Source organism: Trichomycterus rosablanca, chromosome 9 (genome assembly GCF_030014385.1).
Source record: "Trichomycterus rosablanca isolate fTriRos1 chromosome 9, fTriRos1.hap1, whole genome shotgun sequence".
Lineage (NCBI taxonomy): Eukaryota > Metazoa > Chordata > Actinopteri > Siluriformes > Trichomycteridae > Trichomycterus > Trichomycterus rosablanca.
The window spans coordinates 2,157,828-2,182,456 of record NC_085996.1 but is presented as its reverse complement, the minus strand read 5'-3'; the positions used below and the strand labels follow the sequence as shown (position 1 = coordinate 2,182,456).

General features: G+C 40.3%; 1 protein-coding gene and 1 pseudogene across 5 annotated transcripts; both read right to left on the bottom strand.

Annotated features, from left to right (window-relative positions):
• LOC134320266 (dynein axonemal heavy chain 8-like) overlaps positions 1–2,338 on the bottom strand; it is a 57,806-nt pseudogene extending 55,468 nt beyond the window's left edge.
• Positions 2,339–7,691: 5,353 nt separating this feature from the next.
• Positions 7,692–23,940, bottom strand: LOC134320265 (uncharacterized). Of its 5 annotated transcripts, none has more exons than XM_063001599.1 (8): positions 22,650–23,940; positions 22,052–22,313; positions 21,920–21,957; positions 21,747–21,816; positions 18,558–21,020; positions 17,826–17,857; positions 10,425–17,474; positions 7,692–9,707 (listed from the first exon to the last, which is right to left on the bottom strand). In XM_063001599.1, the coding sequence occupies exons 2-5, from the start codon at positions 22,305–22,307 to the stop codon at positions 20,341–20,343; spliced, it is 1,044 nt and encodes a 347-aa protein (XP_062857669.1). In that variant the 5' UTR covers positions 22,308–22,313; positions 22,650–23,940; the 3' UTR covers positions 7,692–9,707; positions 10,425–17,474; positions 17,826–17,857; positions 18,558–20,340. The 5 variants fall into 5 exon arrangements, with proteins under 5 accessions (XP_062857669.1, XP_062857670.1, XP_062857673.1 ...); XM_063001600.1 differs by having other exon boundaries at positions 10,425–10,456; XM_063001603.1 differs by having other exon boundaries at positions 7,692–8,804; positions 10,425–10,456.
• Between the last annotated feature and the right edge of the window lie 689 nt (positions 23,941–24,629).

Here is a 24,629-nt window from a genome sequence, read left to right as displayed (position 1 = left end):
GTTCAGCTCTTCATGTCCTCACCTACTCCTGGAACCTCTGATTCCTGGTACGCAAATGAAATAACTTCTGACCCTCCTTTGGCAAAGAAATCATCAAACGGTGCTAACTATCAAAAAAAGACAGAAAGGCCTGGTTATGTGGTGCATTTTAAATGCAAAATAAGTGAAAGAAACTGAGTTATGCATCACTGTTTGGCTAAGCAATACATTTAATTGTAGTTTGTTTCCGTTATTTTGTCCACCTCTGTTGCTTTCACTGTATAAATTAGGGCTGGGCGATTTTCACGATTAATTCGGTTAATTCGCATGAACGTTTTCAATCGCGATTGTTTACATACTTTATATTTTAATGAAAATACCAACATGTCACGAAGCAGAAACTGAGCAGACGCTCGCGGAATATAAATCAGGGAAAGTTTCATATAAAAACAGGGTACAAAACCAGTTGGAGTCCAAAACCAGCGAAAACCAAAACAGTAAACGGAAGATAACAAGGATTATACACGCTAACGGTTAGATTCAGAAATAAGGAGCGCAAACACGATCGGCAAAACGAGACACAAACAGAAGAGTTTCATTAAGATTCACTGAATCAAACACCGCTGAACTGAATCAAAATACGGAGCCGATGAGCGCGATCAGGATTGGCTGGAAAGTAACGAGTTACATTTACTCGCGTTACTGTAATTGAGTCGGTCTTTTTGTGTACTTGTACTTTTTAAAGTAGATTTTACAGCCTGTCATTTTACTTTTACTTAAGTTCAGTTCAGTTCATTTTATTTATATAGCACTATTGCAGACAATAATGTCTGCCCAAAGTGCTTCACAAAAAGTACAAATTTACATGTACACACATACATATACACACATACATATACACACATACACAAACACAACGACATAACCCATCAATCTCAACTATTATCATAGGCCATAGCATAAAAATAAGCTTTTAATTTAGTTTTAAAACAGGTCAATGATGATGCAGCCCTAATCTCTAGCGGCAAACTGTTCCACAATCTTGGGGCCGCAATTAAAAAGGCCCGATCTCCTTTTTGCTTTGATCTGGATCGTGGAACAAAAAGAAGTAGCTGAGATGACGACCTTAAGGCTCGCGCAGCCTCGTAGCCTTAAGTAAGTTTTGTACTAAGAATTGTAATTCACTACATTTTAAATCACATCCGTTACTGAGTAAAGAAATCGCGTCTGGGAAACTGCTGCAGTGAATTCTGCGATAGGGAGTCGGATCTTTTGTCTCGGTTCCTTTTAAAGAGCCGTATGTATGTAATGACTCCCAAATGCGCGAATCGGTTCCTTTATTTTGGCTTAAAGGGCCGTTCAATGGAATCGAATCATTCTACGACACATAATAGTGGTTAACACAGTTTGAAGGTTTTATGGGACTAAAATGACACATTACACATCCTTACATGTTTAAAATGTTGTATCCACCCCCCAAATCACAAGAGGACAAAATCAAAGCTGAGTTGAGTGATCGCTTGATGCCCCCCCCAGTGTAGATACTGATACAGACTCACTCAGTGGTGGAAACAGCACAGTACAGGCTCGTACGAGTTCCTTTTAAGAAACCTGTAAAGGACTTTTTGTAGTTTTTTTTCCTAATGTAAGGAGGTTCTGCTGAACATCATTTAAAATTAAAGTTGTTTGTGAGCTATTCTTAGATATAGATAGATAAGGATATAGATCATTTAGATCTATTTTGTTTTAATTATTGTGATATCGTTATTGTTATAAAGTTTGAGTCCCTTAAAAGGATTATTATAGGTGGTGCTGTTACTATTTTTGCACTTCTGCAGCCTTTAATTACAATGCAAAAAAAGAAATTTGAGTCTTATTTTAATTGCATTATACAAGAACAAAAAAAAATCTAAATCATAATCGACAATCGGGTATAATTTTAAAATAATCGAGATTTTTTTTTTTGCAAAATCGCCCAGCCCTATAAATCTGCTGTAAAACTTACTGATGGGGCATCAAGAATAAAATCTTCTACCGCTGAAACTTCCAGGCCAAGCCCAACAGCCAGGACTTCAAACATGTACTGGTGTGCTGGCGTCAGACTAGCCTTCCTCACCTCCCTCTCCTGTCTGAATCTGGCCTACAGGTTAACAAAGTCCTGCTGGTCAGCTTCACGTCTACAGAACAGGTCTTTCATTATGGTTTAATGTAAATTCATCTCACCTGTTTCTCCATTGTGGATTTGTGAATGGCCAGCATGCTCAAAGCAGACTGGTGATACCTGCCTGGCCTTCGCTTTACAGACTCTGATGGGTTCGTGTCCCCCATTTCTGCCTGCGAAGCTCCACTCATGTCTATCAAAAGCACAAGTGCATTAAATCCATATAAATTTATGTGATATTTAAAGCTGCCATATAAAATGAATCAGTCACATCACTTCCTGTAACAGGACAAACACTGATGTGACATGAACTTTAAAGGATCGTCAGTGTTTTTTAATAGACAATAAGAGTTTTTGTTTTGTACTACTGTATTTATGTGTCACCACAATGGATCTGGATGCTCTTCCTGAGGCGACCCTCCCTACTTAATAGTACACAGACAAATGCCCAACCTCCCCAATTTAGAATGTGTGTGTACTGTACAGTTTAGATTAGCCATTCCACCATCTGCATGTTTTGGATGGTGCTATCAAACCACAGTACACAGTAGAAAACCATGTGGACTTGGGGAGAACGTGCAAAATTTCTCATAGTCAGCAGCCGGAGGGGCGATTCGAATCCAGACCCTCGGAGTTCATGTTGCTAGGCCACATCTACTCGATCTGCTGCGCACCCGTGCACTGTAGTTAGTTACATAACAGATTTGTCGATACCCAGGTCCTTTTTGTGTGCAGTTTGCATGTTCTCCCCATGTCCATGTGGGTTTCCTCCGGGAACACTGGTTTCCTCCCACAGTACAAAGACGTGCCAAGTTAACTGGAGAAACAAAATTGTCCTTGTGTAACGAGTCAATACCGTTTCTGTCACTCCCCTTGTTGGAGCGCGTAAGCGCGTGCTAAGCCCTACCGCGGCCACGCCCCCTCCCCTTGGCGCTAAGCCCTACCGCGGCCACGCCCCCTCCCCTTGATAGAGCGCGGAGCAAACGCGTGTGACAAGCGCTGCTTCTGCCACGCCCCCCCTCCCCTTCTGGGAGCGCGTGCTAAGCCCTGCCGCGGCCACGCCCCCTCCCCTTGGTGCTAAGCCCTACCGCGGCCACGCCCCCTCCCCTTGATAGAGCGCGGAGCAAACGCGTGTGACGAGCGCTGCTTCTGCCACGCCCCCCCTCCCCTTGTTGGAGCGCGAAAGCGCGTGCTAAGCCCTACCGCGGCCACGCCCCCTCCCCTTGATAGAGCGCGGAGCAAACGCCCCCCTTCCCCTCAGTGAGCCACGGCTCAATCGCGGATGCCTGGAACATCTTCCGTCAGTCCCGTGTGCCACCGGCTCATAGTATTAATCTCGTAGTGCCACGCCCCCCCCGGTCGGCCGCTCGCAAAACCCCTGATGAATGTAACCAGAGTGTGTTAAAATCCTAATAAATAAATAGATTTAAATTCGTTCTGAAGGAATCAGTAAGTAAAAGAATCGATTCAGTAGGACCTGCACCGAGAATTCATAGAGGAATCGATTCATTTACACATTGACTAAAACGAACCGACTCACCAAAAAGAATAATTTGTAAATCATTTGAAACCGTTAACCGGTATAAAACGGGTTCATTGCAAAATCATGAAATGAAAATAAATACCGAACGGTCTAAGTAATAATTTATCTAAATGAATATTAAACAGGACTTACTAACTAGCTCAGAGCCAGGGTCGATTCAGTAGTAACTGTCATTAACGTTAGCTTACCTTTTAACGGACTTACCTTAACTTTACCTTTCAAAATAACGTTTTAAAAATGAATTTCCCTCGAATTTTTGGCTAATATTTCAGTTTCATTTCGATTTCAAATATAAAAGTTATAAATGTTTGGATAGAAAATTACCGATAAGAGAAGAACCGTCTGGTAGAAAACCGTTATTTCGAGTCTCGTGAGAAGAAAGGGCGCGAAGGAATGGTCGCGTCCCAAACCGCACACTGCTGTACTAACTAGTGTGTAAAAACACCATAGATACCATGTTATTGTGCACTCGTTAGGCATCCTATATATTAAACCTGTATGAGATAACGCAGCCAGGAATCCGCATATGTTTGGTATAAAACCAGAATGCACTTACAAAATCATTAAAACGATTATGATAGGTCGCTCATTAATAATAACCTGGACACATATGCAGAAATGTAAAGATTGATAAATTAACATAACAGAAATAAAAGTTACATTCTTTTCTTAATTCTGTGTAAGGCATGACTGGAATACACACTAAAATGCGAAACTTTATTAGTCATTTATACATATTCATATGTACAGTACAATTAAATTCTTTCTTCGCGCATCCCAGCTTGTTTGTGCAGGGTCAGCCAGTGTACGGCCCCCCTGAAGCTTGCTCAAGGGCCCAACAGTGGCTGCATGGCCGAGCTGGGATTCAAACTTTCAACCTTTCGGTTGATAGCCAAGAGCTCTACCCACCAGGCTACCACTGTCCCCACTGTCACTGACCCTAGGCAGAGTGCCAATCCATCACAAGGCTACACACTTTTATATTCACTCGTTCACACACCTAGGGCCACGTTAGGGCAGCCAATCCACCTAGTAACATGTTTTGGGAAAGTGGGAGAAAGCCTGAGTGTCCAGAGGGAACTGTCCCCTATGCATAGTACATCTGGCTTTTTTTTTTTACCAGGCTTAAACATGTGGTCTAAATCAATCATCAATTTCCTTCCAACTTCTAAAACCAATGTGCAGGGAAAACTTTTTTTTTGACCTTTTAAGGCATATATACAGGCATTTTTTTATGCCAAAAAAGCTTGGTTACATTCTATATCAATGGGCGCTCTTTCCCCTGCCTAAAAGAGAAAAATTATAGCAGTATGTTTAAATATGACTTCTTACTTCTTGGTATTTAGGTTGTAAATAGGGTAGTGTCAGTAAACCCAACACATTTTGACAACCTTTTCCTGCTTTACCTGCTTTAACTTTGTGTTGCAACACCAGTACAAGGATATGGCACTGACACGTGCACCTTCCAATGGGTAGGATGTTTGGCATACCCCAGCCCTCAGACATAGCCAATAGTGGCTGTATAGATGCCAGACTGGCTGATAGCACCACAGGGATTTTAACCCCATATTTCAGCAGTTGCGGGATGGTGTGATTTACCACCGTGCCAACAGAGCGTCCGACTTTAAAATATTAAGACAAGATAAGACTTTATTGATCCTCCTAGGAAAATTAAGTTGTTATAGCAGTACAAGACAAGGGTGGCAAAGAATAGAAAGAAACAACAACTAAGAAGAAACATTAAAAATGAAATAAATAAATAAATAAATGAATAAAATACAGATTTAAGAGCTGACAGACAAAATACACACATGGTGTGTGGTTATTTACACTAGGTTGAATTTTTTCTATTTTTAATTGCAACAAAATTGACCTTTATCTGTTTTTAGAGTTATCTGTTCTGGTTAAAGTGAAAAAAAAAAAAACGACTTCAATATTATCTCAGGTCAAGGTTTTGAGATACAAAGTCCATGTGTTAACTGATGCCCCTACGTGGTGGGTAGAAGAGTCTATCTAGAATGCATACTACTATACTAACAGTGTGTAAGCAGAATAAACTAGTGTGCGTGTATGAGCGGTGAGAAGAGTACTATCGAGTACGGTAGTATTCTAAATATCCCGCCTCCTAATCCGTGATTGGAGGACTGGCAGAGGATATGATTGGCTCATACCACGCGGAAGAAAGTGATATTTGCACAAGGGCGGGTTCGTCTGAATACGGGTAGGGTGAAGATTGTGGAAACACCTGTTTTCAGGCAAGACCGTGTAGTTCAGTATGAGTGTAAAGCTGATCCAGCACTCTGAATCCTGAGCTTTGCTGGGACTGTGAGCACTGTGAGTATATAACACATGATTTCTCATTATTTAAATATAAATGTATATGTGTTTTGTGTTTAATATATAATACAGGTTTGCTCGGGTTTTCCTGCATCATCAGTTTGAATGAGCACAGCTAGGCAGGTCAGACCTGATCAGATTCTTGCTGCTTGTGTCTTTCATTGCAGGAACTTTTGCTCTAAAATGTTTAGTTTTTATTGTTTAAATAAGATGTCAAAGCAGCAAGAAACACCACAAGGATGGAAGCTTGAATTTAAAGTGACTTAATCAGGGGTTGTCATTCGTTTCCATGTCAAGGTCCAACTTATCACTACAACAAAACGAACAAAACATTTGAAATGGTGGCATATAAGTAATAATAACAGCTCTCAAAATACTTTATTTATTTTCTTTTCACTAAGCAAATCATCTTGGTCAGGGTTGAGGTGGATTTACAGCACTCATAACCACCGGGCTCATGCGGAAGGTGGATTGCTGCAGGTATGAGAGTGTAAAGTGTGTGTTTGTTCAGTACAGTGTTGGTCAGTCAATTTTCACCACATATATCCACATTTGGACAAATTAATGTTTAAAGACAGCCAAAGGATGCTTTTAACCCATAATTTCTTAAACATTAATGTGAATAAGGTGGACGGTCCAAACCCCACGTTAATGAGTGCAGCACCATTGTGATTGATCAGCGTTCTTCTCTCTCCTGAAGGTCTCGTTTTACTTTAGAGCCACTTTTATTTCTTTTGTTTCTTTTTCATTAGACGTGAAGATTAAACTGTGCTCATTGGATTTAAATAAAGTCGACAGTCTTGCTTGAACAATGCGTGGTGTTTGAGTCTGAAACCTGAAGCAGGGTTACGGTTTAGACAAAAGTTTATGACCCTAGTTGGAGTGTGTAATGGTCCTGGGGGTTTCAGGTTTTAATAACACACTTCTTTGTGTAACATAAAAAATATAATAAATGTTATTTTTATTGATAGTTGAATACTAAAACTGTGAATCTTACAATCTGAAAGAACACCAAATTCATATCATATCAGTCACTTTCTGTTGAGGTAAAGTCTGTTAGTTGATTATTTCTCTCACCCAGGTAATCAAACTCACAGTACTAAATTTTAAATCAGTATAATGTTCATTGAATTAACAAAAATAATAACAGTTAATCAGTAAATTACATAACTAAGTGGTAATTATAGAAGTATAAATCTGTAGGTGAACTATTACTGGGAAATAATATATGATTATCTAGAGTGGATTGAATAGTGGGTAGAACCAGGAGGTTTAGAGCCTGATTGAAGCGTATAAAAAGGATTTGAAACCAAAGACTTCACCATGAGCACGTGAGACATGCGTACCTGTCGGCTGATGAAGGAAGTCTCTGCAGGAAGAGAACCGTAGTTGAATCACTTATGCTTATTTGAATTTATGGTTTAGTCCTTTAGCAGCATTCCGCTACATGGGCTAGTTTGATTGAGCCCATTACAAGTGCATGGACCAGTGGACCTAAAAAATCATTCTCGTTATAATTTTTGTGGAGTAGGGTGGTGGGGTGGTTGATTTGGCTTATGGGGGCATGTCTATCACATGACTAGAGGAGGAATGTAAAACAAGCCGATTTGTGCTTTAATCATGTGTTCTCCAGAACTGTCCACTTTTCTCTCAACAAGAACAGGTAAATAATGAGCGGTGTGTCTTTACTTTATTGAAAGAAGACAAAAGAAAATATCACATTTATCATTTGTGCACATGAATCATGTTACATATGTGATAAACAATAATGTAGAGAACATCTTCACTAAAAGTAAAATTTACTTCAGGTCACATCCAGGAAATAAACTTTTATTCTGTAAAACATAAATGAGTGGAGGGAATGATGATGAGATAAACTGAGATCACTGAGGTTTATTATTACATGTTTTCAGGTGTAAAAACAACTTAAACTGTGAAAACAAACTCTTTTCTCTGCATTTTTTTTAAGACGGCCAGAGCGGGGAGGAAAACCTCTAAAATGCACCTCAGACACAGATTGGTAGGAACCAGAGTCTCGTTATACTTGATGTGCTGCTCTTTAGGTTCTTTAGTACTTAACATGACTGTTGTGTGAATGTTGCTCACAAACATCTGATAATGAATCAGATTCATCATTTTGACCGAGTTTCTCCTTTCATCAGTGATGACCAGAATTTTACGTTCTCTACGTGCTTGGCTGTAGAACCTACTTCCTGATTCTTCCTCATCAGTTAGTGGTTTGTTGTACACCATGACATTTTCAGTTACAAAAAATGGGTACTCTTTGTTTTCCACCATGTTTCTAATTGAGATGTTCTCAAGAACCTTGTTTAACTCTTTCTCACTCCCATCACATTGTTTCATTGCCCAATTCACAAGAACTCGCTCCTGCACTTTCTTCTAAGCTTTTCATTGTCCTTGTTCGTAGCTGAAGGTGCAGAACTACTGGCTAAGGGGTTCTTTTCCCACCTCACATGCCTGTAAATGATTCGACGGGTTGTAGTCTGTGTTCCTCTGAAAAAACAAATCCAGTAAACTTAAAGGGAATGTAGTGTCGTTCATTACATCAAGGAACCACCCAAGTTCATCGTTGTTTTTAATCTTATCCATGTCATCAGCATAAAAACACACTCTTTTTCAGCTTCTTATTTTTCAGATAATCCTCCAGAGCCTTCATTTCACCTTGATCGAGCTTCTTCTCCAGGTCATCAATCAGATTCTGGCTGTTTTTGGGATCAGAGACCCATTCGTCCAGTTTGGCCATGGTGGATACAGACCTGAGATCTGTTTTAAATTTAGACAATTTTCAGATAGTAAAAAAATCATCAACATAAAACATTTATTGTAAGATAACTAATGCCAAGTTCACACTACACGACTTTCCGAGTTATCAGGTCGCTGTACAGTTCACACTACATGACTGGATCTCTTGTAACCGGGAGTCTTTCAGGTGTGTCTGTATTTCACACTACAGGACTGATCGGTGATAGGGGGTTTCACACTACACCATCTATCACCAACTGGATCACCAACTTCTCTGGTCTCCCAAACTACGTTTTGTCACGAAAACACACGTGAGAAGTGACAAGGGGTTTAATGATACCACGTCCAAAAATACACTCAACAAGTAGCGAGCGATCAAAGTTTGTGTGCTGATGTGCAGCGTAAAATCAAAGAGGAAAAATAAATGAATCTGAGTGGATTTGGCAACACGACCAGCATGGATTGTTCTATAGTGAGTTGGAGGTTAATAAATATTGTTTGCAATGCAGCGTGGGTGTTTTGTAGAGAACAATAAGGTCAGAAATACTGTAAAACTCGTGTGTGTGCTGATGTATTCTGATATAAACTATATTACACCCCTGTACCACCTGTTTACACTCCTCCCCTGCGTTTCCCCTCACACCAGATCTTGCGTTCTTATTGGCTGTTCAACACTCACTGCCAGTTGGGCAACTCAGATCAGATATCTGACATACTAGAAATCTCGCTTTGACGAAAGCCGAGTTGTTCCCGAGCCGGCAAATCTAGCGCTGACCAGTCGCGAACGAAAATCAGGGCAAAAATCGTGTAGTGTGAACCAGGCATAAACGCACATGTACACCTACAGTGCTGTAAGAACCTTTTGGCCCCCCGTCTGTTTGAAAGTCTCAGTTACTGTATGTTTGTCACACTGAATGATTTCAGCTAAAGAAATAAAACATGAAATGAAACAAGTTGAGGCGCAGAGAACTTCTGAATAGAATTGCTGTACAGCGTTCTCTTTGTGTAACAGAGTTTCAGGTTGTATTTCTCAAAGCAGAGGCGATTTTCTGAAGTACTCCCGAGCCTAAGTGGCTGTATTTATCACAGTATCATGACTGTTTCTCATGCAATGATATCTGATAGCCCATTTTGTCCAAAAGGATTCTTGAACAGGTTCGGTTCAGGCTTCTTAAAACCTTGGTGCTTTTTAAAGAACTGGTAGCGTTTCCACCAGTAATTGGGAGCCGCAATGCGTCATAAACAGTGGGCGTGGCATGAGAAAAGTAACAGTACTAACACAATGGTGTAGCAGGTAGATTACCTGTGAGTGTTTGTGCTGTTTTTATAATTATCTATTAATATAATGAACTATTAAAAGATTTAGAAGGCGACTAGGTGTGAGACGATTGGTGAACCATTTGAAGGTTTCGTACATTTAACAGTGACTTCCACCCTCGACCCTCGATGGACTGAGACTGAGAATACACTGAATCTTTTCACAATATTATGTAGGGTAGATGGTGAATGACCCAAATTATTTGCAATCTTGCTTTGAGAAATGTTGTTTTTGTACTGACTGGCAATTCCTAATAAAGTTTTGAAGTTTTGAGCCATGACAGAAGCCCCCAGTTATAATATTTATAATATTTTTGAACTTACTTAGTGCAGCCATAGCTACATTAGTCTGGATCCTGCACATAATGAAAAAAAAAATTCAATAAAATACAGACTAAACCATAAATACAGCATGAAAAAGAATTTGCTCCTTCCTGATTTATTTAATTTTAGCGTATTTGTTTAAATAATACAGTTCTTGTCTTGTACTGTATATAAAATCAAATGACCCAGTGTGGAAAAATCTGGTCCTCAGACTTGGCACAGTTTTTCCCCAAATACCCTGATACAACCCTCCTATTTCTGTCCGGGCTTGGGACCTGCGCTAAGATCGCAATCTCTGAATCCATGGTACATAAAACAAATCTTGTTTTTGGACTATTTTAATTGAACACAGGTTTAAAATTTTTTTTATCAAAATTGAAAAAAATTGTCAGTTTTCCCTCTGGTTTAACTTGGGTTTGTATGTGTGTGTGTGTGTGTGTGTGTGTGTGTGTGTGTGTGTGTGTGTGTGTGTGTGTGTGTGTGTAATAGAGAGGTTTTTTCTTCACAGTGTCTCAGTTAGGATTGAATTCTGTGCACTTTGGCGCCGGTTACACAGCAGCGCTGCCTCCTCCAACACGTGTGAAGTTCTCTGTAGATTTCCTGTGTGTGTGTGTGGGTGTATTTTACTTTAAAGTTTTACTATTTTTAAATCTATTTAACAAGTCTTGGTTTATTTAAACTTGCTTTCATGCTCTGGTCATTATTTTTGTCACACTAATGTCACAGAAAGCCAAACAGAATCGTCAATAATGTGTTTCAGGCATCCACATACTTTTTATTTGTTTTATTTCCAGCGACAGAATCAACACAAAAAAAACTTTAAGAACATGGAAAATATAAACATAAAACTGTAAACTTTTCAGCTAATCATATTTCTAGACTAAACAGAGTTTTTACTTTCCGTCTAATGAAAGTTATGCCTGGTTCACACTACACGACTTTTGCCCAGATTTTCTGGTCGGCGCTCGGGAGCAACTCGGCGTTCGCTCTGCGATTGAAACTCGACTCTCAATCGCTATGTGTGAACTACTCAACAACTCGATCCAAACGACTGAAGAGAGATATCTAGCATGTCAGATATTTGAATCTGAGTTGCCCGACTGGCAATGAGTGCTGTGTCAAACAGCCAATGGGAACGCAAAATACGGTGTGAGGGGAAACGCAGGGGAGGAGTGTAAACAGGTGGGACAGGGGCGTAATATAGTTTATATCAGAATACATCAGCACACACACAACCTTTACAGTATTTCTGACCTTATCGTTCTCTACAAAACACCCACGCTGCATTGCAAACAATATTTATTAACCTCCAACTCACTACAGAACAATCCATGCTGGTCGTGTTGCCAAATCCACTCAGATTCATTTATTTTTCTCTTTGATTTTACGCTGCACATCAGCACACAAACTTTGATCGCTCGCTACTTGTTGACGTGCATTTTTGGACGTGGTATCATTAAACCCCTCGTCACTTCTCACGTTTGTTTTTGTGACAGAACGTAGTTTGGGAGAGCAGAGAAGCTCGCCTGCGATTCCAGTTGGTGATAGATGGTGTAGTGTGTGAAACCCCCTATCACCCATCAGTCGTGTAGTGTAAAATACACACCGACCTGAAAGACTCCCGATTACAAGAGATCCAGTCGTGTAGTGAGAACTGTACAGCGACCTGACCACTTGGAAAGTCGTGTAGTGTGAACATAAGTAAACTTAAAACACCAATTAATCTTCATTATTAAACCTGTAGAGCTTTAAAAACACAAAGTTCTGATTTTAGAAGCTGTTGTTTGTGGTAAATCTTCACTTACCTTTCAGGTGGCTGGATTGTAGAGCTCAGAAGTAACTTCCTTATTCTATTATTCTCACACTAGTGGTGGGTGGATCGATCCAAATATCGATAGTATCGATACCAACGTTGGTACTGGAATCGGATCGATACCAACGTGATGGGATCGATACTTACGTTTCAGTTTTTTTCTCGGCTACATTCAGTACCTTTCTCCCGTTTTATCAAAAATTGGACTTGTGTGTGTGTGTGTGTGTGTGTGTGTTTGTGTGTGTGTGTGTGTGTGCAAACTAGAGCTGGGTGGTTCCTGAATCACCCGGGTTAATGATTCGAATCTTTGTACTGAATCAGGAATCACGAGTCTGAGATGTCAATGAACCTGGATCCTATAAGTCCTCTGACTGGCTGCTGTTAAGTACACAAGACCAGTGATCAGACTCACGGAAACACCGGGATGATTTGGCTGAACCGGCTTCACTCCAGTCCGTGAATCTCAGTAATAAGATAAATATTCTGATAAACAAGCGGTTAAACACACTGGTGTTCGTTATGTGGCTGATTTTATGCACGTTATTATTATTATTATTATTATTATTATTATTATTATTATTATTATTATTATCAGTAGTAGTGATGTAGATTAGTAATGCAGCATATTTCCTTGTAAGCAGAACAACAACAAAATATAGTTATATTATTATTATTATTATTAACATGCAAATGCTTACAGACTACTTAATTACTGTACCACTTAAGGAGTATCATAGCCCCCATGGTAATTTATTGACTGTTTGTTTTTGTGCCACTGTGGCTGCCTGACTGGGTGAAGTTAAAATGGCAATTTATTGTTGACCATCCCCCTTGAACCCTTGACCCATTAATATACCCATCTGATTGCTAGGTGAGTCCACCCCCCTCTCCCCCATGATCAAGATTCCACTTAGAAAAAAGTGTCAACTTGTCACTGACAGGAGAAGTGTGAGGAGACAAGAGAATTAAGAGAGAAGGATTTATTTACAGAAGACAAGAGCACGGAGGACAAGTGATATCTAGATGCATTTTCATGCAGTAAATCAATCGCAATCAAGATGTCAGTAAAGTGACTCAAGTGACTCAAATGACTCAAGTGAACCGGATCACATTACTGAGTGACTCAGATTAACCTGAGTCCATAAAATGAACCGAATTTAGCACCACTATCTTTTACATATTATGCCTGGTTCACACTACACGATTTTTGCCCTGATTTTCGCTCGGCGAAAACAAAAGAATATCACATTTATCATTTGTGCACATGAATCATGTTACATATGTGATAAAGAGTAATGTAGAGAACATCTTCACTAAAAGTAAAAATCATCAAAGCGTTTTGAAGATTGTACATTTACTTCAGGTCACATCCAGGAAATAAACTTTTACTCTATAAAACATAAATAAATGAACAGAATGATGTTCCACGTGCACTGAGATGAACTGAGATCACTGAGGTTTATTATTACTCGTTTGTTTTCTGGTGTGAAAACTTCTCTTTTCTCTGTTTTTTTTTTAAGACGGCCAGAGCGGGGAGGAAAACCTCTAAAATGCACCTCAGACACAGATTGGTAGGAACCAGAGTCTCGTTATACTTGATGTGCTGCTCTTTAGGTTCTTCGGGCCTTAACATGATTGTTGTGTCAATGTCACACAAAAACATCTGATAATTAATCAGATTCATCATTTTGACCGAGTTTCTCTTTTCATCAGTGATGACCAGGATTTTTTTGTTTGTCAATTTCTACTTTATTGTACTTCATGAGGTTTTTTTGTTCTTCAGTTAGTGGTTCGTTGTACACCATGACTTTTTCTGCTACAAGAAATGGGTACTCACTGTGTTCTACCACATTTCTTATTGAGATGTTCTCAAGAACCTTGCTTAACTCTTTCTCACTCCCATCACATAGTTTCATTGCCCAATCCAGAAGAACTCGGTGCTGTGTTTCCTTTCTTCTAAGCTTTTCATTGTCCTTGTTCAGAGCTGAAGGTGCAGAACTACTGGCTGAGGGTTCTTCTCCAACTTTTTATTTATTTTCCAACTCACAAATATGGTCATATTCTAGATGTCATCTGTTCTAATAATGGGATTGTCAGTAAATTCTCTGGGCACTCTACCGGCCTATCTGATCACCTCTTTATTTCCTTCTGTGCCTCCTTACCCGTTCCCAAGTCTCATCCCAAACTGCTACGTTCATACTGAAATCTCTCTGCTGCTGATCCCTCTTCCCTGTCTACTCTTCTTAGTGTGTCTCATTTCAATGACATCTGTTTACTTCACTCTCTCGATGAGGCTACACTATCATACAACACAACACTGGCAAGGATTTTTGACACCCTGGCACCGATTAAGTCCCGGTTTGTGCCTTCCTCTCATTCTGCACCCTGGTTCAACGGCGAGCTTCGTGCCCTCAAAACGTTGGGTCGGCGCCTAGAGCGGCGTTATAAGAAATCTGGCCTCACGGTTCATTTTTTGGCATTTACGGACCACGTGGCCGATTATAAAGCGGCCCTAAATAAAGCTCGCTGTTTGTACTACACTGAGGTGTTTAAAAAAGCTGGTCAAAATCCTAAACGGCTGTTCACCACAGTCAAAAAACTAGTATGCCCCCCCAGTGACCCAGTTGTCCCTTCCCCTGGTTTGTGTGAGGCCTTCCTTAACTTTTTTAGTGACAAGGTGTCAACTATCTATAGGGGGCTTCAGGGTGCACCTGCATATGCCCCATCCCATCTTTCGCTGGTGCCTGGTTCTGAACTTTTCTCTTTGTTCCTACCAGTTGATTTTGCTGAAGTTTCACAAATCATCACTAAGTCAAAGTCTACCACATCCGCCCGTCTAGACCCAATCCCTACCTTCCTCCTTCAGTCCTCTGTGCCTGCTTTTGCTGCCCCTATCTGTCACATGGTCAATTTATCACTTTCTTCTGGCTATGTTCCTCCATCATGGAAACTCGCTGCAGTCGAAAGAGTCGTGGCATCCCAGCTGCTTGATTTCTTAAATTCTAATCACCTGCTCGAAGATTTTCAATCTGGTTTCCGTCCATATCATAGTACAGAGACTGCATTGCTTTGCGTTTTAAATGACCTCCTTCTGTTCGCTGACAAAAGGCTGGTCTCTATGCTTCTACTTCTCGAACTCACTGCCGCATTTGATACTATAAACCACACTATTCTTCTGTCCAGACTGTCCAATATTGGTCTTTCCGGCCTGCCACTTGCATGGTTTAAATCATACCTCTCTGACAGGCAACATTTTGTGCAGCTAGGGTGCCATGTCTCAAATAATGCATACATACATCAGGGTGTGCCGCAGGGCTCGGTCCTTGGACCATTGCTATTTATTCTATACATCTCTCCCCTGGGTGAAATTTTCCGAAATCACGGGTTAAAATTCCACTGCTACACGGACGACACACAGATTTATCTTAGCCTTAGGCCCTCTGATCCCTTTCCTCCTACTGCTCTCTCCAGGTGTCTTCAAGATCTCATCCTATGGCTGCGGGTGAATTATCTTCAATTAAATACTGATAAAACTGAGCTTCTGTATATTGGCTCGAAAGCTGCACTTTCCTCTTTCTCTTGCCCTGTTCTTCTCATTGGGAACACCTCTGTTTTTCCTGCTGCTACTGCACGGAACCTTGGTGTGACAGTCGACCCTCTCCTAACTTTTCAGCCCTACATCCGCTCCATCACAAAGTCTGCTTACTTCCACCTACGTAACATTTCTCGTCTTCGCCCCATGATTTCACCTCAGACAGCAGAGCTTTTGGTCCATGCTTTTGTTACTTCTCGGCTGGACTATTGCAACTCACTGCTCTATGGTCTTCCTAACAAGTCGATACGCCCTCTACAACTTATTCAAAATGCTGCGGCCAGGATCCTCACATCCACTCGAAAACACGACCATATCACCCCGGTTTTGGAGCAATTGCATTGGCTCCCTGTGCATAAACGCCTCCAATTTAAAATACTACTCCTTACTTTTAAAGCCCTTCATGGACTTGCCCCGGTCTACCTCTACCATCTGCTGACACCTTACAAACCCAGGCGTTCACTCAGGTCCTCCAATGCTGGCCTGCTGGCCACACCTAGATTTAGGCTGTCAACCTTGGGTGGCAGATCATTTAGTGTGGCTGCCCCCACTCTGTGGAACGCTCTCCCTTCTTCTCTTCGCTCTGTCTCTTCACTTCCACAATTTACATCTCTGTTAAAAACCCATCTCTTCAATTAACTATGTTTTCTTTTGTACCTCACTGAACTGTTTATTGTTCGATGTAAAGCGACCTTGGGTATCTTGAAAGGCGCTATATAAATTTAAAGTATTATTATTATTATTCTCCCACCTCACACACCTGTAAATGATTCGGTAGGTCTGTGTCCTTCTGAAAAAACAAATCCAGTAAACCTAAAGGGAATTTAGTACCGTTCATCACATCAAGGAACCACCCAAGTTCATCGTTGTTTCTAATCTTATCCATGTCATCAGCAGTGAGACACAGGGTGTGTTCGAAAAGCTAGTGTGCTGTCTACATAGGCAGCATTTTACGTCATCCTGTGCGCGCTCCCGAGAAGGAGGCTGTTCGAAATCCTAGATGCCTTAAAATCCTCACTTCTGAGGCATCTTATTATTTCAATGTTATTTTGGCTCAAGAACGAGTGAGCTCCGACGCTGCCTTAGTGATCAAGACAATCCCAGCATTCATGGCTGACGGGGCGGAGAAACGAATGGAGTTATTTTCAAACGTAAATAAAATATTACTGATTTTTAACTTGTATAAACTTGTACCGAGTGTTTTTATTTGCAAGTTCGGGCTTGTCAGGAAATTTAACCGTTATCGGTACATGAAGGGAGATGTTATTGACGTTAGCGTGCTGTGCTACCTCAGTTTATTGGTTTTAATGGCAAGATGCTAAATGCTAAACGTGAAATGCTAAACCCGATGTTATCGCTATCTAAGTAGTGCGTTCGAATAACCTGCCTTTTAAGTCACTGACTTATTAGAATACTCTCTACTAAGTCAGCTGCCTATGTAGACAGTAAGACAGCAAGGCAGCTCCCTAGGTTTTCGAACACACCCACAGACTCTTTTTCAGCTTCATGTCTTTCAGATAATCCTCCAGACCCTCCATTATACCCTGAGCGAGCTTCTCCTTCAGGTCATCAATCAGGTTTTGGCTGATTCTGGGATCAGAGACCCATTCTTCCAGTTTGGCAGTGGTGGATACAGACCTGAGATCTGTTTCAAATTGGATAGTGAAAAACCATCAATATAAAACATTTATTTTTAATTGACTAAAGCAAACAGTAACTGACTGTTTCTCATGCAATATCTGAGGGCATGAAAGTCTCGTACATTTAAAAGTGGCTTCCAGCCTTGCCCTACATCGACTGAGATTGTGAGTTCCCTGAATCTTTTTACAATATTATGTAGGGTAGATGGTGAATGACCCACATTATTTGCAATCTTGCTTTGAGAAATGTTTTTTTTTAACTGACTGGCAATTCTGAATAAAGTTTAGAAGTTTTGAGCCATGGCAGAACCCCTCAGTTTTATTATTTATAATATTTATAATATTTCTGAACTTACTTATTGCACCCATAGCTTCGTCAGTCTGGATCCTGCACATAACGAGAAAAAAAATTAATAAAACTAAACTTTCCATGAATCCATGGTACATAAAAACAATAAAAATTTATTATATAAAAATCTTGTCTTTGGACTTTTTTAATTGCACGCAAGTTTTAAAAATGGAAATAATCGTTGTTTCACTGAACTGAGGTAGAATAGAGGTGATTCTTCACAGGGTGTCAGTTAGGATTGAATTCTGTGCAATTTGGCGGCCTCTGCCGGTTACACACAGCGCTGCCTCTTCAGACACGTGTGAAGTTCTCTGTAGGTTTCCTGTAGTTCGTGGGTGTGGGTTATTTTACTTTAAAGTTTTACTATTTTTAAATCTAATTAACAAATCTTGGTTTATTTAAACTTGCTCTCATGCTCTGGTCATTATTTTTGTCACACTAATGTTACAGAAAGCCAAACAAAAACGTCAATAATTAGTTTCAGGCGTCCACATACTTTTTATTTGTTTTTATTTCCAATAAGTGACAGAATCAACACAAAAAACTTAAATAAAAGGGAAAAATTTAACATGAAACTGTACATTTTGCAGCTAATCATATCTCTTGACTACATAGAATCTGTCTGATGTAAGTAAGTAAACTTAAAACAGTAAATAATCTCCATTATTAAACCTGTAGAGCTTTAAAAACACAAAGTTTTGATTTTAGAAGCTGATCTCTGTGGTAAATCTTCACTTACCTTTGTGGTGGTTGGATTGTGGAGCTCTGTGTTAGTTTACCGAGGTTCTTGTGACCCTCACTGCGGTTGGAATAATAAAGTGTGTGGACGTCATAATGAGGCAAAGTCCAACACTGCTGAAAACTACTGGAATCATATCATGACATGAGTGATAAAAAAGATAAAATGCTCAGTTTTATTCTTGGGATTTTATTAATATTAACAGCTGATCTTATACAGTGACTGAATTAGTGGAACATAAACTTTAAAACGTTCAGCTTCAGTTTTCTGTGCAGGACACCAAAGTACACAGTGGCAGCTTGGCAGTGGTGGGGCTTAAACCAGTGACCTTTTGATCTAGTACCTTTACTACTGAGCTACCACTGCCCTGTCAAACCTAAAAAAACATAAAAAATGAGATTTCTTTTCTTCTTTCGGCTGCTCCTGTATGTAGGAGTCGTGTGTGATTAAAAACCCTGGTACGATGTTCTTCTGTTGGAATGCGGTCTCAGAAGGTTGGAATGATTTTTTCAGTCTGTCTGATATTAAAAGTAGTTTGATTTGAAACTTCTGTGTGACAAATATGCAAAAATAGGAGAAATTTTACAGCTTTGTGCAGGTATTGTTTTAAAAATCAATAAAAGAAATAAAAAAACAGTAAATATTTTTTTTCTGAGTATTTTCAGCACAGACGTCCTTAATCAGCCAGTCGACGAGTGTGGAAACAAAACAATGGATTAAAAAACATTCATGATCGGGGCTGCAGTGTGAAGCCGTGAACGTTAAAGACTCAAAATATTGAGAAATAATCAAAATCTTGGATTATATCTGAACAAATGGACGTATTTTCCCAGCGTAAGATGACAGTTTGGGTTTGTAACCTAGGCAAAACTCCTGTTCCATGTACTGTTCTCTGATCCTCCACAAATACACTAACGAGGATTTTCTTTCCGCCCTTGGATCGTTTTCAGATACGAGTCCAGTCTTTCTTTTCTTTGAATATTTTTGAACACAGCGAGAGCAGGAGCGAACACCTCCAGGATGCTCCTCAGGCAGCGATTTACAGGAACCTCGGACTCCTCAAAGCCGATCTGCTTCTCTTTAGGCTCTTTAGAACCTAAGAGGACAGTTTTCTGAATGTCACACACAAACATCTGATAATGGATCAGACTTGTGGTCTCTGTGGAGTTCTTCTTCTCATCCTTCACGACGATGATCTGTTCTTCACCAGTTTGTGGGTTCTTAAACACTGTGATGTTTTCAGCTATGAAGAACGGGTACTCGCTGTGTTCTACTACGTGTTTTACTGAGATACGGTCGAATAATTTCTTGAACTCCTCCTCACTGCCGCTGCATTGATTCATTAACCAGTTACAAAGCACAGTGCCGTACTGCTCGATTCTTCTGTTCGGCTGTCCTTCCACGTTCCTCCTCTTCTCTCTTTTTGGTTTTGGGTTCTTTAATGAAGACATGTTGGAGCAGTTGGCTTTCTTAAGCTCTTCACCCGTGTTCCTTAGTGTGTCCGTGCGTTTTTCTAGCCGTCCACCATCTGCGGACTGTAGTTGAAGGTCTCGGCTCCAAGTACTAGGGGGAACGTCTTCAAGCTTTGGAAAAATGATCATTCCTTGTGGTCCATCCGGCTCATCAAAATCATCTCCATGATTGTAACTGCTCTGCTGCTTATCTTCTGGCTCCAAACCTTCCACAACCAGACCACCGCTCTTTCTTCAAATGAGGTATCGACTTTGTCCTGTAGCTTGGACTGTAGCTGGACAACTTGCTCTTTTTGGCAAACAGAGGAACATTAAAAAAGGTTTTGAGAGGATGTTTGAGGAGGACAGTCAGTGTCGTCCATTTCCTGCTTTTCTTTTAATTCCCTGGTTCCTCCACTGCTTCTGACAGCTTGCTGAATCTGATCTGCGTTTTCTGTTGGGTGTGGAACGTCCGCTTTGAAGTCTAGGTCTGCGCTTTTGGACTCGTAATCCGTGACCTCCATGTTGTGTGTGTGACTGACATCAGTGACACCTTCACATATGAACACGTCCTCATTTGGGAACACAGTGTGAGGAAACACTCTGCTATTAAAACTTGAGCTGCATGAAGATCCGTATCCACTGCTGTTCAAATCATCTGCATTATGGTTTATGGAGTCGTCGTAATTACTGTACTGTTCAGGCTTTTTCTTGGCTGTTGAGGCCTTACTTCTGACCTTCTCAAAAAAGTGGTCAAGTGTATTTTTAGGAAATTTGGCTCCTTTAACGTCTGTAAGAAATGAACGAAGATCTTTTCTCTGTCTGATCTCGTTGATCTCTTTAGCAGTGAGACACAGACTCTTTTTCAGCTTTATGTCCTTCAGATAATCCTCCAAACCCTCCATTTCACCCTGAGCAAGCTTCTCCTTCAGGTCATTAACCAGTTTTTCACTGATTTTAGGATCAGAGACCCAGTCGTCCAGTTTGGCCATGGTGGATAAGGTCTTGAGATCTGTTTCAAAACCACACAAAGTTGTTGTTAATAAAATACACTTACATTTCCTGACTTGGTAGAGCATTTAAACAATTAATCATTAAAGATCAAATTAACAAAAATGTCAATGTGTGTGTTTACCAATTAATGTAAAACATTTACTAATAAAAAATCTTAAATGTCAGAATTGCAGCAATTTAATTCCACATCCGACTACAATCGACAGAAATCTTCAAAAGTAATAATAATAATAACAGTAATAATAATAGTAATAATAATAATGTTTTGATTATATAGCACCTTTCACAGTCTCAAGGTCACTTTACAGTAGAGGGAAAAACCAAAATACTGACTAAAAAGAAAAGTCTAGAGATTTAAAAAAGTGATATAAGAACAATCTTGGGGTGGAGAGTTTCAGGGCTTAGGAGCAACAGCACTGAAAGATCTGCCACCCTTGAGGACAGTTTAGTCAGAGGCGTAGAGAGGAACCTTCCACCGGAGGACCTTAAGGAGCGAGAGGGAGTGTAGGGGTGTAAGAGCTCTTAAACAAAAGCTGGGGCCAGACCATGGAGAGCTTTAAATGTAAGAAACAGAATTTTGAATTTGATGCATGATGTGATTGAAAGCCAGTGCAATTCTCTGATTTCAAACAGTGAAAGAGAAACTGGGAAAAAAACAGAGAAAAGACGAAAAGCAGATGAGAAGTGGCAGCAAGATGCGCACAACATACTCTGAACTCAGTACCTGGTGATGTTTGGAGATCACAATCTGTTTCATCCATGGCTTCATGGTTCTGGATTCTCTGTCTTTTTTCCTATGTGGGTTCACCAGAGAGAAAATGTGACTCTAATACAATTCTAAATGTCTATAAATCCCAGAGTTACAAACAGAACCGAAGCTTTCACCACGTTACTCACTCTCGAGTGGCTCGGTTCCGGAGTCTCTGTCTTTTCTGCTTTAAAATAAAAAGAACATGAATAACTGAGAATTCAGAAAATGTTCCATCTTTTTAATCTTCAGGATGAATCACACCGCATGAAGCTACTTACCCAGATCTTCCATCACATGAGACTCGTGTCTCTTCAGCCATTCTAATGTTAATTCATAGGCCTTACTGCTGTTCAGATGCTTATAAACTGTCCTCATCTGCTCCTCTTCTGGTTTCTGGCTACTGATCTCATTCAATGCTTCCTTAGAAATCACTTCCTTCTCAAGCAGACAATCAGCCAGACCGTTTACGCTCTTCACTCGGCCCACGATTTCACTCCTGTGGACCTTCAGGAACCGTTCGGCGGGGGACGCCATCTTCACCTGTTCAAAATCAACCACAATGTCGGTGCACTTTTTTATATTGAAGCATCTGTAATGGTTAAGTGGGTCAAACTGGTTAAGAGTAAGTCAGCATGAATCGAGCTTCAGCAACATTCACACCAAACTCCTCGCCCTGTGTCATGATGGACCTCACTCTCTCGATCTAAATAAATCTGAATCGTGAACTGGTTCTGTTCAGGCTTTTAAGAATCTCTGTACTATTCTGAGAACCGCCGGTGCTATTGGACCCGAGGATGTGTCACCAGCAGACGGGGCGCTGCACAATGCACGGCTGGAGTAAACATGAGCAAGAAGCCGAAGGAGTGCATAGATTACCTGTGAGGATTTGTGCAGCTGTTACAGATGTACAGGCAGTATGGATCAACTATTTGTGATAAGAGAACGTTCTTGTTCCTCTACAGCCTGACACGCCCTCAGATGTTGGCACGGCATGTTGAAGACAAAAAAGAGTGATTAGGTTTACAAACTAAAACACTGTTTGAAAATGGCTGTTTGTGCACAGAAATAAAGGAAAGGCCCTTCACCATACTGTTGCTATAAATATGAGAATATTTTATTTATTTGATGTTATTGATGTATAACTGATGTGCCTGTTAGAACCGTTAAAGAGTGAGAACAGCAAAAAAATCAGATTGTCCTATTTTCTATGCAAAATACTAATTCACTGGGCAAATGGCAGGAAACACCCTGGACAGGTCGCCAGTCCATCACAGAACACACACACACACACACGAGTAAATTTTGCAGCTCCAGTTGTTTTTGCGTGTGTGAGAGAAAACCCGGAGAACCTGATGGAAACCCACACTGACCCCTGCTCACCCAGCCTGCTAAGAAATCGAACCCAGGACTTTCTTGCTGTGACGCAACAGCACTACCCTTTGCGCCACTCTGCCACAAAAAATAATAATTTTGTTCATTGTTTATTACATGAATGTAACTGTTGGGTAGAAATGGCGTCAGTATAAACAAAATATGTCTTTTTCTCCACTTAGGGCTGTAATTCATGTTATTATCACAGTTCAGCAATATTCTTTTACATTAGATCAGTGCTTTTAGATCAGTGTTTCCTGTTTACATGGTTTCTTTCTAATAACACTGTGATATACAGCATCATAACTAACAAATGAATAGTTACATAAATAAATGAATCACTGAATATAAGGAGATGCACATTAATAGTCCAGAATTTTATCTTCAGGGGCAGTGATAGCTCAGTGGTTAAGGTACTGGACTAGTAATCAGAAGGTTGCCGGTTCAAGCCCCACCACTGCTAAGTTGCCACTGTTGGGCCCCTGAGCAAGACCATTAACCTCAACTGCTCAAAATCATGTTCAGGTCATAATTGTGAGTCGCTTTGGATAAAAGTGTCTGCTAAATGCCGAAAATGTAGATAAGAATCGTGTTTTTGGTGCAAGATATAAACTTTCACTTTCAGTTTAGTAACACATTTATTCATTATATTAGTTTAAGCATATTTTACACGACAGTGTTAATAAATTATTATTAACACGTAATAAATTAACAATAATAAATGTTTCATTTTGCAGCCGTAATAAAGAAAAGCATTTCTCACATCAGCAGCGTGAATATTAAACGTTCTTACCTGGCGGAGATCAGACTGTAGAGCAAAGAGGAAATGCCCTGCTCCTGATTGTGTCAGATAGAATAAAGGTAAAAAATGTCACACAGAGAGACGAACTTCAGACTCGTGTCAGGACTCGTCACGTGTGGGAGGAGAAACCAACATGGAACCTTCATTCATTTCTTTATTCAGACCTTCAACTGCTTTAGGGACAACTGTTTGAGGGACAGTGGTAGCCTAGTGGGTAGAGCTTTGGACTATCAACCGGAAGATTGGTGGTTCAAATCCAGGCTCTGCTATTCAGCCACTGTTGGGTCCTTGAGCAAGGCCCTTAACCCTGTCTGCTCCAGGGGTGCTGTATGATGGCTGACCCTGCGCTCTGACCCCAGCTCCCTGTACAACTGTATACGTATATATGACAAATAAAGTATATCTTCTTTTCATTGTCAGAGTCACAGTGGGTCAGGCACCATGCCCGGACACTGTGTGCAAGACATAAATGCGCTCTTTTAATAAAATGTGCTCCAATTCTCACAAACTCCAAAATCATGGAGGGGCACCACATACTAACGTTGGTTTTGAAAAAAAATGACCAACATGCTCATGATCAAATGTCCATATAGTTTCGACCACAGAGTATTTAATGGTATTTTTTTTCCTGTGAGTGAATTACTGTAATGCATACTTTAACCACAAAAACACACTGTTGTTTT